At 35.0% G+C, this 17,861-nt stretch overlaps 1 protein-coding gene across 6 annotated transcripts in view; it reads left to right on the top strand.

Moving 5' to 3' along the window:
• The window catches only part of Sick (sickie), a 163,149-nt gene that overhangs the window by 113,336 nt on the left and 31,952 nt on the right, over window positions 1–17,861 (top strand). For all 6 annotated transcript variants that reach the window (XM_077414127.1, XM_077414126.1, XM_077414123.1 and 3 more), the window contains 7 exons: window positions 4,780–5,083; window positions 12,629–13,024; window positions 13,245–13,472; window positions 13,659–14,076; window positions 14,307–14,448; window positions 16,628–16,866; window positions 17,319–17,470. In XM_077414127.1, the coding sequence (XP_077270253.1) occupies window positions 4,780–5,083; window positions 12,629–13,024; window positions 13,245–13,472; window positions 13,659–14,076; window positions 14,307–14,448; window positions 16,628–16,866; window positions 17,319–17,470 (1,879 nt within the window). The remainder of the gene's footprint in view (window positions 1–4,779; window positions 5,084–12,628; window positions 13,025–13,244; window positions 13,473–13,658; window positions 14,077–14,306; window positions 14,449–16,627; window positions 16,867–17,318; window positions 17,471–17,861) is intronic.

The raw sequence follows: 17,861 nt of genomic DNA, 5'->3' as shown, positions 1-17,861 counted from the left end.
ATAGCTTATCTTTATAACTAAATCTTAGCTACTATGTACATAAGTGTCATAAGTAATCACGCAATCTTCTATAATTTTATTATTGTCATTGATTTTTGTTACTCTTTGCTCTTCTTTTTTTATTATTATTATTTCGAAATACGATGGTTGTATTACATTTGCTCAGATATCATAGTTACCTATTGATAACTTTTGGTTATATCTTTTGACGCGGAACACACGCTCCCCCCCATTCGGCGCATGACATATTCTTGGATGCGCGCGGCACGGACAGAGCGACGCGCGACGCGCGGCGAACGAGGCTGTGTTACGTATAGCGTATGCAAAAAGATAAGCGCCTTTGTCCGTTCTGACAGCAGCCTCTCAGCATTGTCCTGCGGCTCCTTCCCGCGGCGTAGAAGCCGATCGCGCGACGCGACGCGGACGCGTGCCTTATTTTCCTCGCCTTCGTGCATTCTGCGACGATGAGATGACGATGCCATCATTCCGGTGCATCTCGTTGGACATGCGCCAGATCTTTTGTAGGAACAAGTTTGAACAATGAGATTATAAAATAAAATTTTAATTTACACTTAAAAAAAAAGAACATACCAAATTTAATATTAATATTTACAAAATATAAACTTCTGTCGAAAGATGTAAAATATAATTTTATATATCGTATATAGATTTTTAAATACTTTTTTTAAGTATATTAATTTTTATACGTTAGCATTATATTTTACACGCATGTTTATACGAAGAAATCTACAATTGTTGGGATTTGTGAAATATAAATATAAAATTGCGATCTCTTCCGGATTTTTACAATTAGTTAATTTTTAGTCTGGAAATAAAATAACATAAATTTATATACCATCAGAATATATTCTCCATCTCTTCGAATATTTATTTTTTTATCGCCATAAAAATTCGGACATAATCAGAGACTCTCGAGACGCTTGTTGGAACGCAAGATCCATTCATCTAAACTCTAGAGTATACTCTAGACAAACAATCTAGACGAACCGTGGTGCATGGAGATGGACGATATTTATTCGTGGTGGCCGCGACGCTTGCGTGGACGCCGTGACGTCACGACGCGATCGATTCGGCCGCGCCGCGCGGTGCTGCGATCTGGCGCGATGTCGGAGCGTTATTTCCAGGGCGGTTCGAGGGGTTGTCTCGCGGCGGGGTTGCTTTCCCAACGACAGAGGCAAGAGAGAAGAGAGTACGTGCTGAACCGCCGAGGGTGGGGAGTGTCGTTCTCGTCGTCAACGTCGAAGATACGTAAAGTACGATTTATTGCATACCGGTGATAATTTTCGCTCTGGCTTCGTAGCCGCGGTAAAACCGTCGCTCGCGGTGATTTCTCTCGATTTTCTCGGTGCGATAGTGTGTCCTTAGTAGCGAGGGTGGAAGACCCGGAAGGATACCCGGAATTCGCTGGAAGAAACGCGGCGGCTCAAGCTGAACGGTAATCTCGTGTTCCTGTTTGTTCGAAGCTTTCAGCCGGCTAGCTGAATACGTTGGCTGAATATACCGAGGATGAATATGGGGCTATGGGGTGTGAAAGATGGAGAAGTTGGAAGGCCAGAAGGGAGAATTTGACGGAAAAGCCGAAATTTCGACGCGTCACTTTTTTTAGATAAATTAAATATCAAATATACTAATCGCGTTTTCCCAATTAAATAAAGATTTCTCAGCGTTTACTCGTGATGAGAAAGAAAGTCCAAATTTAATCAGAATTCTTCGTTAATTGAGATTCAGTAAAGAATATTAAAATCACCTTCTAATTGTGATAATTTTTAGGTAGTTTTTATAGGTAGCATTAATGACATCCTGTAAGAAACTTGACATCAGAACTTTGTTTCTCGCGTTCACAGATGACTTTCGCGAGGCTTCCTTCTTTCGAATTTCTTCCGTGTTTTCGTTGTTGGCAACTTTTTAATTATTGACGATAACTGTCCTCGTAATCAAGAAGTTTCACGAGTAACGAGTTAAAAAAATGACATCCGAAGTTTTCGCTCGCAGTCCAAGTTTCCTGTGAGAGCAAAGTTATCACATGCTGCGTACTCTCGAAAGTTACGTTTCAATTCCATCTCAGGTCAAAGACTTTCTGCAAATATTTAATCCGCACAAAGTGATCGGAGAGCTCGTCAATCATGAAAGTAAAAAACAATTATTCAGAAGTTAATGCAGTGGAAGAAAAAATATTCTTCTGATCATTCACTCCGTTGAGAGAGAAAATTTCTTACAATTTTTGAAGGTATAAAATTAAAATGTACTTAAAATAAAATTGAAAAAAAAAAAAAATTACCATTTATTTAAATAAGTTAAGAAATTCGCGTATATATATATATATATATATATATATATATATAATATAATTTAATTAAACACTTGCCTCAGAAATACAACAATTATCCGAAATAAAGATTTATAGAATTTAGATACTCAGATTTAAATAATTGGAATTTTAGTTTAATAATTGCATAAGAGACACGTACGATGGTATTAAGAAAATAAAACAGAAAAAACGCAGATTCTTTTTTTTTGGCGAATACTAAATTGAGCAGATTTCAGTATAATCTTGAGATCTGTGCTGGCTCCTAAAATGATAGCTCCTGTTTCCGCAGTATACTCTTGAAATTTCATTGTCTTGAAATTTTATTTAGCCCCTTTTTTTCTCTTAAGATGTCGAGTTCGTGAATCAGTTTGACCTCCGACTTGGTGTCATGTCGGGATTAAAAACGTTTTTTACGAGACGCATTAACCCCCGACTGGCCGGTGTAAGGGTAGTTAAAATAACGACCTCAGCCTAAAAAGGCACGTGCAAGATAAATTTTTAGAGCTCGCTATAAAATCACGCGAGAGTTTCGTCGTGAACGTGTTTATTATTTCTTTTTTCCGGCGCGTTTGTATATCGGTAATTTTAACTTTTTCCTCAGAAAAACGGGCTTTCTACGCGAGATATTTGAATCTCGTGTATCCAAATTGATAGTTAATGATGAAAAATTAACTACATAACGAAGATAAACGTACCAACTATCAACGTACAGTCTATCAATGCAGTTGATTTAAAATTATAATTAATTATGTGTATTAAATGTGATATATATATATATATATATATATATTATATACATTACAAAAGAAACTATAGATATAGCAATTTTTGCTGTCTAAATCCATAACTTTTTTCATATACATTTATGAATTTTTCGATTTTTTGATCAAATTTTCTTGTTTCGTATTCTGCAGTCTCTATAATGATTTTTGCAATCATAGTGCGTAAACACTATTGAATCATTTGACTTACACGTAGGTACATGCACACTTACGTGTATGAATCAAGTATTCATGATAGTTTTTACGACACAAAACAGCATCTCTATGCGCGAAAAAGCTCGATACAAATAAATGCACGAAAAATGTCCATAGGCAATTCTCGCGTGTCGCACAAAAGCAACAAAACCTTTCCCTCGGGTGTAGGATTAATAATTATTATCACCGTGAATCACATGCAGAGGACACGTATCGCGCCAATATGCGGACAACACTAAAAAAAAAATATATATATATTTACGCGCCTCGTATACCATAAATCTAAACGCCGAATAAAACCGTCATATTCTCTCCATGTCATCGCACTGTCGCGTGTTTTCTTTATGCTAAATCAGCAAACATTGCTGCTTCGAACGAGATATTCGATTTTTTTCCTCTAAAAAAGATAATATAATAATGATGGATAAATATCAGAAAATGCAAGTTTTTTGCTATAAAAATGGAAGTATCTTTATTTTATAATTAATTTCGTTTTGAATATTATTTACAATTTAAGTTTCGCTTTCTCCGATAACTATTCTACTTAATAACAGTATTAATTTAATTGTTGCATAATATGAACTTTATAGAAAACTGCGCTTAAAATTACTTACAAAAATATTGAAACGGTATTTGAGCTTATTATCAGCGAATCTATACTCTTTTTAGTATATATAAACGCTTTAGTTTGTAATTACACGATGAGGAACAAATAGAAAGAAATATAATTATATTTTAAAAACAAAGTGCCAATATATATTATTTACGCCAATGATTATTTATGCCATTTTATTAATTGATTTTCCTTACATCATAGTTTAAACAATAAAATTGTAGTAATGTTTAAACTTTAAAATAAAACAAACAAATGCATTTATCATATTACACAAATAAACCATTGCTTTCTGCAACTCGGGAAAAATAACATCGGCGTAATAGAAAAAGTGTGTGCAGAAAAATGAAAAATTAAAGATTTACTGAAAAAAACCACAACAGAAAAAACCATTAAAAACAATTGTTAAATATATTTCTGCTTTAGTATTAATGATTGTTGGTTAGCTGCGCGCGCGCGCGCGCGCGAGAGAGAGAGAGATAGAGAGAGAGAGAGAGAGAGAGAGAGAGAGAGAATTTCAAGAAATAAAAACAAATAAAATTTTGCCTTATTATACAATTAAACCACTATTTTACATTCTGAATAATAATATAGCGACGCAGTAGAAAAAGCCAATGCTAACTTTACGCCGCATGGAAAAGAACCATTTTAAATAATTGTAAGAAATCTTTGTTCTGAATATCAAAACTATAATCTAAAATGCCTTAAATAATTATATGACTTTTATATTGATAATGTACACTGAATACAAGACCGCTGCACAAATTAATAAGCGAAATAAAATGTTATTGCATTATACGATTGAACAGTTACTATTTTGCGAATAATAATAGCGACACTTGATTTGCATTGATTCGTAGGTACGTGGGTGGTTCGCGGCGAGAGCTGTCGGGGGTGAAGGAACTGGTGACCTCGAGGCGGGTGCAGAAGAATCGGCCGTCGGGGATCGCGAGGTCGGATGGCGGCTGCATCGGGGGCATCAGTCCGGGAAGCGGTGGCGGCGGCGGCGGCGTCGGTATCAGCGGCGTCGTCGCCGGCGGTCTTCTAGGCGGTTGCAGCGGCGGGAACGACGCCTTGGCGGAGCTCACGATCGAGGAGCTGGCTTCCATTCCCGCCGGAAATCACACCTCCGCCAATCACACGGGACATCCCTCTCATCACAAGGTCAGCGAACTCGCGAATTTGGAATCGATAGCGCGCGGTTTAAGCATGAGGGAGAGGGAGAGAGGGAAACGCGCGACTGGAAATAGCGTTCGGAAATAGCTTCTATTAATTCTTATTTTCCAATTATCCGAGTCGCGCTCCGACTAATCGCCGTCGGTGTCGTTTGCTTGTTAATCGTGTTAATACCCTCCTCTACCCAGCAAGAATTCAGAATCCTCAAAACGGGTATCTCTCTCTTCCAATTGACTATACAAAAAAAACTCTCATTTTTATTTCAATTCTATTTTTAATTTTTAAGTTTTCTATAATCTTTTAATCCCCCAATTACTTATTTTACTCTTACTGTTAAAGAATATTTATTTTTAGATAAGCTACTACGCTAAACAAAAGTTAAGATAACATTTATCTTTTATGTAATTATATATTTAATTTATCCGGTTTTTCATAAATTTTTCTTTTTTTAATTTATCGGAATTGTTATTGGAATATTTTTGAAAATAGCATTTGCTAATCGTAGTTATTAGGAGGTATGATTTAGTAGTCGTTGACTCACTAACGACATATTAGATGACTGAAGGGACTGACGCTGACAGTCGCCAGGTATATTCTCGATAATTATTGGGATTATTAGTACGATAATTGGCAGGTACTCGTAGTCAACACGTTTGTGTATATTTGAAACAGATCAATTATGTCATAATATTCACATGGGAGTGAATCTAGAATTTACTATAGTAACCAACATTTGCCATTCCAATGAAACGAGTAGCTCTCTTTTACAAAACAAAGAGATTCTATCTAATTAAAGTTTAAGATTTTCTGGGAGACCATTTAAATTTTGATTAAATGTGGAATTTTCTTGATAAGATGAAATATATTTATTTAAAGCTTTATCAGAAATATATATATTAATTATTATTTTCTATATGAGATTACTTGAAAAGCAGGGTATAATTTTTTGCGACAATATTCTTGATCGATATCAAACTTCTCTTTAATTAACGCTCAAATTGGTGTACAAGGACAAGAAGCGATGTGCGCACAGGCGTGATCTCGCAAGCCTACACAGAACAATCGAGTCACAAAGCGTGGAGCATGTGTGCACGTCAGCTGTTGCATCGTGCAGCTGTCGTGTACTGGGTGTCCCACTATACATATATCGAAAGAACAATTTTTTCATTCGCGGGTCACTGCAAATCGCTATTTTTAAACTCCTACGCTTCTCTGCTCTATTATTATCGCAAGCAATTTTTTTTCTTAACAAAAGTCTGATTCAATAATTTGAAATTAGCAATCCAGAATTAATAACAAAATAGATACACAAATACGATTATAAAAGTCTAGCGCAGTTATGAAAGTATAATTACATAAATTGATTTTACGCAAAATTAAAATTATAAAAATCTTTTTTAATCTTTTTAAAAATAAAATTATATTTAAAACTTATTAGTCGTGTGTGTGTGTGTGTGTGTGTGTGTGCGTGCGTGCGTGCGTGCGTGCGTGCGTGTGCGTGCGTGCGTGCGTGTGTGTGTGTGTGTGTGTGTGTGTGTGTGTGTGTGTGTGTGTGTGTGTGTGTGTGTGTGTGTGTGTGTGTGTGTGTGTGTGTGTGTGTGTGTGTGTGTGTGTGTGTTAATACATTTAAATTCAAGCGATGAAGCTCACGTGAATTTAAAAATGCACTATGTTGGATGTGCGGCACTCGATTCTTCTTCGTTAATCACATATTCATCTTTTTGAAACTCAAGATTTAAAACACCCTATTCCTGACAAATAAATAAAAAACAACCGCCCGTCGATTTGCGTCGTTTTTTGGGAAGCATTACTACATTTTCTAATTCTCTTCTTAATGTCGATACTTGTCTGTTACCATTGTTATTCTGTTTGTTATTATTTCCGATTTCTTGCCTCGAAGGACTTGTTCCAATATGAAAGCAATGACCGCCAAGTTACGGTCGATATATTTAAATAGATTCTCAGATGTGCACGCGCGCGATAAAACAAAACGGAAATGGAAGTTGAGATTTTATTATATCATTATCTCAGAGTAAAAATAATCTTGTAGTTTGTAGAGGAAAAAGATTATTGTCGTTCAAAAAGTAAAATAACTTTGAATAAAATATTTGAAATTATTATGATTGTAAAAATAATAACTTTATAATTATTAGAATATATTATGTGTATGCAATTTCAATTTTATTTTTTTGATTTAAATTACGTAATAAAAAGATTTAAATAAAAACTCAAAGAGGAAAATATTTAAAACAGAGAAGAAATGCGCGAGAGAAGGGGAAATTAGTTATATGCGTCACGAGCAGTTATGCACCCGGGTCACGGCAGGTCGTCGTCGAATAGAATCGATATTTGTCGAGCGAAATAATAAATTCACCTTTCCCACCTTTTGCTTTCTCTTTTCTTTGTTTCTCTCCACCTTTTTTCACGTAAAAAGAAATTTAACCGAAACAGCTTTTGACATTACAAAAATATCTTGGGTACTTCAGGCTTTACTGGAAATTTAATCGATCAAAATTACTGTTGTAACGCAATAAAAATTGCATTGCGTTTAAATCGTATCTTAATTAAAGGCAAGAAAATAATTTGCGCAAAAAATATACGACTTTACATCGAAGCAAATAATTCAGTGAGTTTATTTATTTCTTCGAAGAAAATTTTTCTATATATTTGCTCAAAGATGATCGACTTTTTGAATTAATCCTTATAAAGTTGACCGCGATGGATAATGAGCGTCTTTTCTCGAGATAGACTATATGTGCAGTAACCTTTCCTTCCATTAAAAGCCGACCTATTAATTATCCATGGATCCATGCATTACGTGCGGCTGCAAATCGGCCATTTTAATAGCTTTGAAGTCTGTCGTATCGACATATAAACGTCCCTTTTAACAGTAACTATTATAATGAAATAATATCTGCTGCCCCTTCCTGATTCTCTCTCCTCTTAATTTTGTTCGATGAGCCACTTACCGCGACTGATTGTGACCTCGGTGCCCGACGAGCTCGACAATGGTCGTTAATTAAATATTTATAGCTTTGCCTGCAATATGAATTTGTATGAGATAATATATTTAATCTAGCTTATATATATATATTGATGATTTTTCAAACAGATAAGCATTTGTTTAATTGCATATTTTATTATTTCCAAATTCCATCTACTATACATAATAAAATTGATATTTTCTAAATATATATAAATTATTTATTTTATTTTGTTTAACTTGTGTCTTAGTTTATTGTCATATAATATTTATAATGATTTATTTTTCTTCTTATATCGATAAATTAATAACATCCAAAATATTTTCTTAGTGTTCTTTTTTTAACCTTTATTTTCGTTCTCAACGAACGATGTAGTAAAGAGATTATAACGACAGTAACTTTTTCCTTCGAGAAATGTCTTTCCCCGGATAATGCTCTCTCTAATCCGCTGGTATTGGACTATCGACTTGCTCAGTGTCGCACATAAGGTCCATTTTGAACGAAAGCTATCGGTACGCGGTATAACAACCCTTTTCGAACCACTTCAAGATAAAAAAATGGGAGCGTAGGGAATCCGACTCGTATAGTCGTATGGTCTTCTTATCGCTGACCAAGGTAATGCTTCTCTTTTGTACCCTTTCGGGCGTAAATCAAGTCGATTAAATGCGGTGATTTAAGGCGAATAAGTCCATAGAGCACCGTGCTCGGAATAATTACCAAATACAATCTCTCAATTCTTACTAATAATACAATTTAACATTTAAATTATGATATAGCAATTTTACTCTTAAAGAAGAAAGATATAATAGTTTTCATTTCTTTTGGAATAAAGAGTTTATAAAACTATGTATTTTTTGCGAAATTTCAAAGTACGTAATGCAAAATTTTAATATAATAGGTATATCTCAATATATAATACAATATGTGTCTTTTCAATAATTAAAAAATTACATTCTTCATCCTAACGATAGTTAAAAAAGATTAAGCGTTTTGACTTTATCTTAATAATAACATAAATAATTTGTAAAAAATACTTTTTTTAGTTGCATAAATATCCAATAACGTGTAATGGGTGTGTGTGTGTGTGTGTGTGTGTGTGTGTGTGTGTGTGTGTTAAAAAAGTTTAAACTTAGAAAAAAGTGTGATTTGATTCTTCAAATACAAAAAAATCGAATATAAAAAATCAGTATGATCTCTGGAGTCTTATCACGACTTGAATCGAACCGTTACTTCTGTAGCACCCCATCAGAGCGAGCGGGTGCGGTATTCGAGAGGGCGAATACCTCCCGTTAGTAATATTACACGGTGCCGGAGAGGTGGGGCCGAGAGGGCCAGTGAGCTATGGATCGTCGACCCTCGCAGTTAGTTGGCGGTTAACGTTCGGATGTCTCGTACGTTACGTTCGGTACCGTAATCCGAAGGCGCTAGGGTGAGAAAGCACTACCCTTTGTATTTTCCGGGGTGAAAATCGCAGTGAACGTAAATTGTCTTAATTGGTGGAGTAATATCGAGTATGTCTTCGTAAAAGTGAAAATGACGACGTGGGTGGTAAAGAACCTTAAACTGTCCCTAAAGATAAAAAAGCATCAGAACTGTCTTGTTGAATAAAAAGGATTAATTAACGGATTAATGTCAAGTATAACATGATAGATGCTAAGACGATGATATGACAAAAAGTCTCTTAAGTTTTGTAGCAAGATTTACAATTTTTAATTAAAAAACTGATATTTTCGGGATAAAATATAGTAGAGAATTTTGAATATAAATAATATAAATTTGTAAAACTCAAGTTTAAATTGTTAAATGTTATTGTTTAAAAAAATACATTTATAGAAAATTTGTCGCCGACATAAAGTATTTAGATACTGTCGCAAGGTCAATCAAGGCTTGTTAGAACTCGAAATGAGATTTGAAATTATAGTAGGAGAGAAGGTCATCGTTGACAGGAACATTCCTAATTTCCTCATAAGGAAAACTATGTAACAGGCTTGCATTTGGTTAGCTAATTACTATATATATATATATATATATATTTGGTTGGTTTCAATGTGTTAATTCATGATTGTGGTTTGGATAGCCTCAGAGTAATACCAATTGCCGATCAATTAATTAGCTATGACTTACTAATTCCGCGAGAAATGCTAATTAATAATTTCCATCTATCGTAATAATATGAAAATTAAAAACTTGAATATATAAGATACATTAGAAGTAAAAATCTTGTAAAATATTATTTCAAGAATGATATACTTTATGTTGAGTTAATTAATTAGTTAATATATATATAGTTAATAATTTAGATCAGTATGGGAGAAATTTTTTTACTTTTACACGAAATATATATTGCAACTCTAGAATATTTTAGTGCTTCCACAAAAACAGTTAAAATATTAAGAATTGCTAGAAAAGGAGAAAGAAAAGGCAGTAAACGAAATGATGGATAAAAAATAAAAATTGCAATAGAAGAGGAAGTGTTTGTCACATAAAGATAAGCAGAATCTGCGAACTTCTATTACGACGAAAGAAAAATGGTGAGTAATTTCTCTAATTTAAAATTATTTGAGAAATGAAATAAAGGACAAAATATATAACCCGAGATAGCCTTTGAAGGCATCTCGAAGAGAAATTCCTTTTTTTTTAAATCGCTTATCTCTATGCTCTATTAATTTTATAACTAGAATATTCTTTTCTAAATTTGGATTAAATGAGTAGGTTATCTGGGATAATTAAATTATACTCTTCACAGAATTGTATATTTCTCATATTGAGAACATAATTGGATAAAAAATAAAAGAGATAAATTATGAAAATTTATCCTTTGTTCGAGAATCATCCTCGAGACGACGAATCGATATCATTTCGGCCGCCACTCAAGGCATCGTCGTCTTGCCGTGGTACGCGCTTTACAATCGTAAAAAATGGGATGTTTTCACGTCGACGATTTCGAAAAATAAACTTTAGGCCGTACCGTGAAAGAGTTTCGGAAAGTCATCTACTCGGAAGAGGCGCACCCAGTTTATTTGGATTCTCGCACTCGGTTCGCGTACCTCAAAGGCGCGCGAATGTTTGCTGTTTCCTGCCGACAAGGTTGATTGTGCCTGGTATGTGATGCTTTTCAATACAAAAAAAAACGACAAAATTAACGTAAACAATTTAACGTAAAAATTAAATGCAATAGATAAAAGTATGATAAGTTTGGAGAGTAATAGATGAAGCAAATGCAGAAAAAAGGTACAATTAGAAAATAGAAAGGATAAAATGGAAAAAATGGAAAAAAACAAGATAAACGGTAGAAAATTAAAAAGTAGTAAATTTTAAAAAATGAGTAGAAAAGGCAAATATTGAAAAAGCAAAAATATAAGTTCAGAAAGCAAAGAAAATAAAGTTCACTAATGAAAAATAATTTTTGAGTAACTAAAATCGTCTATTTTGTATATATTAGGTAAATACTTTTAATAAAAAATTTTACATTATTGAAAGGAAGCAGACTTTTAATTCTTTCCTTTAAGAGTAAATGAAAACAATTTTAAATAGAAAATGAATAAACCAGTGTGCGTGCTTCTTTGCAAAGGCCGACTGGTAAAAAAAAACGCATTTGACCCGCGGATCCTTTGTCCCACGTTTATAGCCTTTCCACCATGCGTACGTTTACGATCCTTGCCTTAAAAGCCCAAAGAGCCTTTCTGCTTCTACCCCTGTGAGTCACTCGCGATTCCACGTGGAGAAAGATAGGGGAAGGACACACACCCTCGTTTCGTCTTGATGAACATTTCTTGATGAAGATTTCTTTTATTCTTTATTCTGCATTTTATAGAAATTCCTACATTGTTTAAAAAATTAATTACAGAATTCTTAGAAAACTATAAATTTTTAATTATATATTTATAACTTGGAAAGATTATTATATTTCTATATTTCTGTAATTTTTATTTTATAATAATTTACACATTCCACTTATATATACCTACACATATATATATATATATATGTATATACAATAATTTTTTTTTTATGAAAATACAAAAGTGCTTGATGCATTTGTATTTTTCCTTAATACCTATAATATTGCGTTTATACAAAAGGGAGGTAGTTTAAGGATACATGATTTAGAAAATGAGAACGGCGATGAAAATCGTCGTAGTGTCGCGTCATGATGGCGCCCATGCTCTGAATCATGCCATGAGGGTTCTGACTTCTGCCAAGCTCGGGGATCGATATCTCCGATCTCACCAGAATCTTTGATCCTGGTTGCATCCAGACGACAATAGTGATATCGGTTTCATTTTAAATACTCACTATTTTTAACATTTAATTGTAACATAAATATAACATTATTTCAGATCCATAAAATTGTTCTATTATATTGTAAATTTTGCTTAATATCTTTTAACAACTTTATTATAATATATTTCAGAAAAATGTAATGTAATTTCCATGAAAATTTTTATTAAAAGTGACCCCGAACAATTTGATACAATATGATTCTGAATTAAAATATATATAATTTATATGCAATTAATATATACATCAACATTTTCATGGTAAACAGAGAGTGCCAGGCGGAGGGGGTGTGATTGTGGGGGGTGGCGGAGGATCGGCCACCCCCCAAGGGGCGCAGCAAGGTAACAGTCATAATCTGGTGTACCGTGTGGTCGGCTCGCGTGGGCACCCCGCTGGTCACCATCCGCACGTGAAGAAATCCGACAGCTCTCAGCAGACCGAGAACTCGGCCTTCAAGCATCAGCAACAACATCAACAACAACAGCAGCAGCAGCAGCAGCAGCAGCAGCAGCAGCAGCAGCAGCAGCAGCAGAGCTCAAACGGCTCTGGCAGCAGTATCAGTTCCAACAGCCAGCAATGGAAGAAGTATATCGAAGCGGGCGCCGCAAGAGAGAGAGACAAGGAGGGCGCGCCACCCAGCCCTAGTCCCTCCAGAAGATCGCAGGTGAAGTACTCTAATTGTAAAAATTGGAATCTTTGGGTTTCTTAGTTCATATTTTTATCATAAATTGATTTTGTGTTATTTTTATATAGACTTACAATTAGTCTCAAAACTAGAAGTAACTTTTATCCCGATTATTACTTATATAACAATATTTACCCATTTTAATTATTAATGATATTGACACTAATAATCGTATAAATATAATTTAACTTAAATGTAGGATAAACATCGGAAACAGACCATGGCTGAATATGCGAATGGCGAGAAACCACAAAAAGTTTCGTCAGGCACGTCAACTAGCAACAGTAGCAAAGTTCGCGGGGTACCGCAAAGCTTCGGCTATGTTAAGAGGCACAGTGCAGGCACCAGTTCGAGTCCCAATGGTGTCCAAAATGGCAGCAAGGACGCCACTAGAACGGCTCAAGTTAGTGCTGTGCCGAGGACCAAGGTAGAGTAAAAATTATAACTACTAAAATCCTTAGAATCAAAAAGCATTTTTAGATTTTTGAATTCTAAAAGTTAGAGTCATAAATTTAATTTAAAGGTAAACAGCTTTTTTTAACTTATGATTAAATTTGCTAAGTTAATTAGAGAAATTAAGTTTGATTAAGTCCAAGTTCTTTATTTGGTGCAGGTCAAGGTATCCGGTGGTACACAAACGTGCACTACGGAATTGCAAGCGAATTCCTCGGGATCAAATCAGGGTCATCACTATAAGAGTTACAGTCTCACCGGTCCCAGTGCTAGTCAACTCTCGCAGTCAGTCCGAGATCGTCTTATGCTGGGCTCACAAAGTCTGCCGAAACCCGGTAGTCCAGAATTCACCGCTCTTTTTGCGTCGGCCCATCATCGCGAAAGAGGAGCTGGCGTTGGACCAGCAAACACGTCATTTTCGCCCCGGGTATTGAAACCATCTGACGGCAGTCTCAGCGACACATGTAGTAATTACGCAGCACCTGATCTTCAGGGCTACTATGGCACACCCAACAGCCCCTATACCACTTCATGGATGAGACACAGCAACACCTATACGCCCAGTGGACGGTCTCAAGGTATTCTGATTAAAATATATTATAGTCCTTTAATATATATTTTAAATTTTTTATTGTATAAAAAGTATATTATATAAAGTATATATATACATATATCTCTACTTATTATATATATATATATATATATATATATATATATATATATATATATATATATATATATATATATATATAATTAGAGTAAAGCTGATAGTAAACTGATTATAATTTGGAATATGGATCTCTTTCAGGAATGGGTTTGTGCGAGGCGGATAGCGTAGAATCATTAGGCTCGCATCGCGCGAGCTTGACACATGCCCGTCTCCTAATGCACCAGAGGGATTCTACGGGATCTCCGGCGCCGCCCAGGCTAAACAGGAGCAACTCTATCAGGTGAGAAATTTCCTGTGTGTCGCAATACCTTCTTCATCAGTTTATATTTTCTTACCTATATTCTTGAGAAGTTCTCGAATCATTGATATAATATTTTATTTTAATAATATATTAGTATTTTTGTATTACAGTATGAAAAAAATTCCATAATACCTAAAATCTAATATTCAACCAATAATCTACACAAAAATATTAGAAATATCTTTAATTAGGTTAAATATATATTAATATATTCCTAGTTCAGTTAATATTCTTTAAACATTTATAATTAAAGAAATGTTATTAAAATTTGGAACAATATATCGGTCGTTTGAGGACTAGTTTAAGAATCATAATCTGATTGCAAATGTCGATATGATATAAAGTTGCATATTTAGATACAGCATCTTCAACATTCAATCTTTCGATAGACGAATAACTTGTTTTCTTTTCCTGGCTGTTTCTTTTCTCACTTATTTTTTGCTTAATCAATCCGACCGCGAAATAACACAGGACAATTTGATTGACCGTTTTAGCCATCTGCGAGACAGGACATTTCCAAGGTAGTGCAAAAATATACACTCAGCGAGCCCGTTTTCTACGCATAAGTATAAAAAAAAACATGAACAGAGTCGTAATACACATATACACATGAGAGTTGCTCTCATAAGCACCTGAAAATTTACCTAAAAGCTCGGTTTTGATCGAATCCGTGGATTCGAAGATCCTTATTCGTAATTATCATTGTATTTTAGAAATTAGATTTAGTTTTTTCAAAATTTGTGACTTTTAAAAAGTAGAAAAAAGACTTGTTATTTCTGAAATTAAGAATTATAGATTCTAAAATCTTTTGATCCTCGACTTTTTTAAGAATCTTATATCCTAGAAAAAGTACAAATTCTAAAATATTTAGAAATAAAGATTATAGATCCTATAATCTTTTTGGATCCTCAATCTTTATGTCCATAGATTTAATAAAACATTTGGAGTCTAGAATCAAGGATGTTACAGTATAAAATCTTTGGATTCTCAATTTCTAGAGTGTTCATATCTTCAGATTTTATATTTTCTAAAGATTGTAGGATTCACGCGCAATCACGCAAATATAATTCACCGAATGTGTCCTATCTGTCTTCGAGACATATTGTGTTGATAGTTATTTGTGCGGCAGATTCTACGTTGCCTATTGTTGCCAAAGTTGGTCGTTCGATCGTATTGCTTGTGCAGCATGCATGCGCGGTGATGCTTCATCAATATTCTGGACCGAGCAATCGAGAGCTATGTTTCCGCTATATTACTTATTCCCTTACTCGTCATCCTTGTAGCAGTATTATGTAACTCTTGGAAGGTAATCTCGTTTATTCGATTAGACGAACAATATTGAAATAAAAACTATTGAAATACTTATGATAATAAATTCGAACCGGATAACGGCGCGAATCGATAGCTCTCGTTCGATTTCCGCGAGATTGAGTATGCGCCATACTGCAAACTGTCTCGAAGTGGTCCTTGACTTTTCGTCGAGTGGAAGTAAGCTTATCTTTTAATTAGAGGTCCCTTTCGGGATCAGCTAATTGCGCGCATAGTCGGCAGGTAGAAAAGCGTGTTCTCGTTGTTGAGGCTATCCAAGACACTCGAAATCCTCTTCTGTAGCTTGAAACAGCACACGACTGGTACTCTTGACCCTTCTCAAGCCGTTATAAATCTTCTGTTACATAAATATCGCTCTCCAGCTGCAAAAATAATTTATCAGTAATTTGATTAATATTCTAAATTATATTTTGATTCTATATTTTAACTAATCGTCATTTTTATGATTATTATTATGTAAAAATATTTCAAAAGATTTGAAACATTAAAATATTGAATATAAATAGGGAAGAACGAAAGATTGATGTAATTACTGATTTGAAAAACGAGAACGTGCTTATTTGATAAAGTAGCAATAAAAAGAAAATAGATCTACAAGAACAGACCATCATAATAGTATAAATAAAAATATAGTGTTATTTTATTAAAAGCCTACGGCAATTATGCTTACTATTATACTTTAATTTTGTATATTGATTGGGTGTGTCGCGCGGTGTCGATAAAATATCTCAGGCCGAAAGACCGTCCTTTCAGAATAGTTTGATAGAGCACCCGTTTAGAGATATCTCAAGGGGAATCTACAGAACACGTCGCGCTTGTGTTTTCACAGGTCCACTAAGAGCGAGAAAATGTACCCGTCGATGTTGGCACGTGGAAGCGGTGCTTCATCGTCGGTGGGAGAGGAGGTTGGGATGGGCATGGGGGTCGGAGTCGAGCCGTATTACAGCGTTCCCGTGGGATCGGCGGGATGCACCGGCCAGCATTGGTCCCAGCCGACGTCGCCGACACCCACGCACACCTCACGGCAGCCGCCAAACTTGTACCAGCACGTACACAAGGACGACGACAGTGAGTGCTAACATCGTAAAGCTCAGAATGCAGTGCAACATTTTTCTGGAAACTCCGAGATATCGATATCAACGTAACTTTTACAATTGATTAAAAAAAATTAAATCCATCAATATTGGACACTGCATCCTTTTTAATATAATACAAAATAAGCTAAAATCTTGAAGCCAATTGTGAGCATAATTAATATATTACCGTAGAAAAAAAGAATAATGTATAATAATTGAGAGAGAGAGAGAGAGAGAGAGAGAAATTGTACAACGTAAATAAAATTTTAATTATAAAAAAATCAGAGTTACTCTGTGTGTATAATAAATTTATGCAAATAATATAATTGATTTAATTTCCAAAATCTGAGACTGTTAAGCCAAAAAATTTCCTTGAGATGTGATTCTAGAATTAAAGATTAAATTTATAAACATGTGATAAGAAAAACTTTGTATTCGTTTCAGTTCATGGTTCTTCGGTATCCTTGGTGTCCACCGCGAGTAGTCTTTACAGCTCGGCTGAGGAAAAGCAGGCGCATGAATTGAGAAAATTGCGTCGCGAACTACTGGATGCTCAGGAGAAGGTGCATTCGTTAACCAGTCAGCTTTCCACAAATGTGAGTATACGGCTTGAAACTTGAAACATGCGCAATTAACAATTTTAATGTCGAACTTTACATGAATATGTTCTCTACGCCAAGCGTTAAACCTTGGTCCTCACTTATTGTTGCGATTGTTTGTTTCCGAGACGATCGTATAACGATAAGTATAGAATCATATCATCGTAATTGTAGATAGTAGATGTAGCAATTAATTAACGCAGCCAGATCTGTCACGGTCGTGAGCGGAACACGTGATATGTAGTTAGCCGCGTGGAAACAGAGCAAATTGGCGCAGGATGATTAGTCGTAATTAATCGACAATTAGCGGGCCCATGAGCCAGTAGTCTCTAATAGCTTTGAACCTCCCCGGAACCTGTTGCGATGATCCACATGGCACGCGTTCCAT

This window comes from Temnothorax americanus, unplaced genomic scaffold (genome assembly GCF_048541705.1).
Source record: "Temnothorax americanus isolate GAGA-0224 unplaced genomic scaffold, ASM4854170v1 Scaffold36, whole genome shotgun sequence".
Classification (NCBI taxonomy): domain Eukaryota; kingdom Metazoa; phylum Arthropoda; class Insecta; order Hymenoptera; family Formicidae; genus Temnothorax; species Temnothorax americanus.
This window is presented reverse-complemented; position numbering and strand designations above follow the sequence as displayed.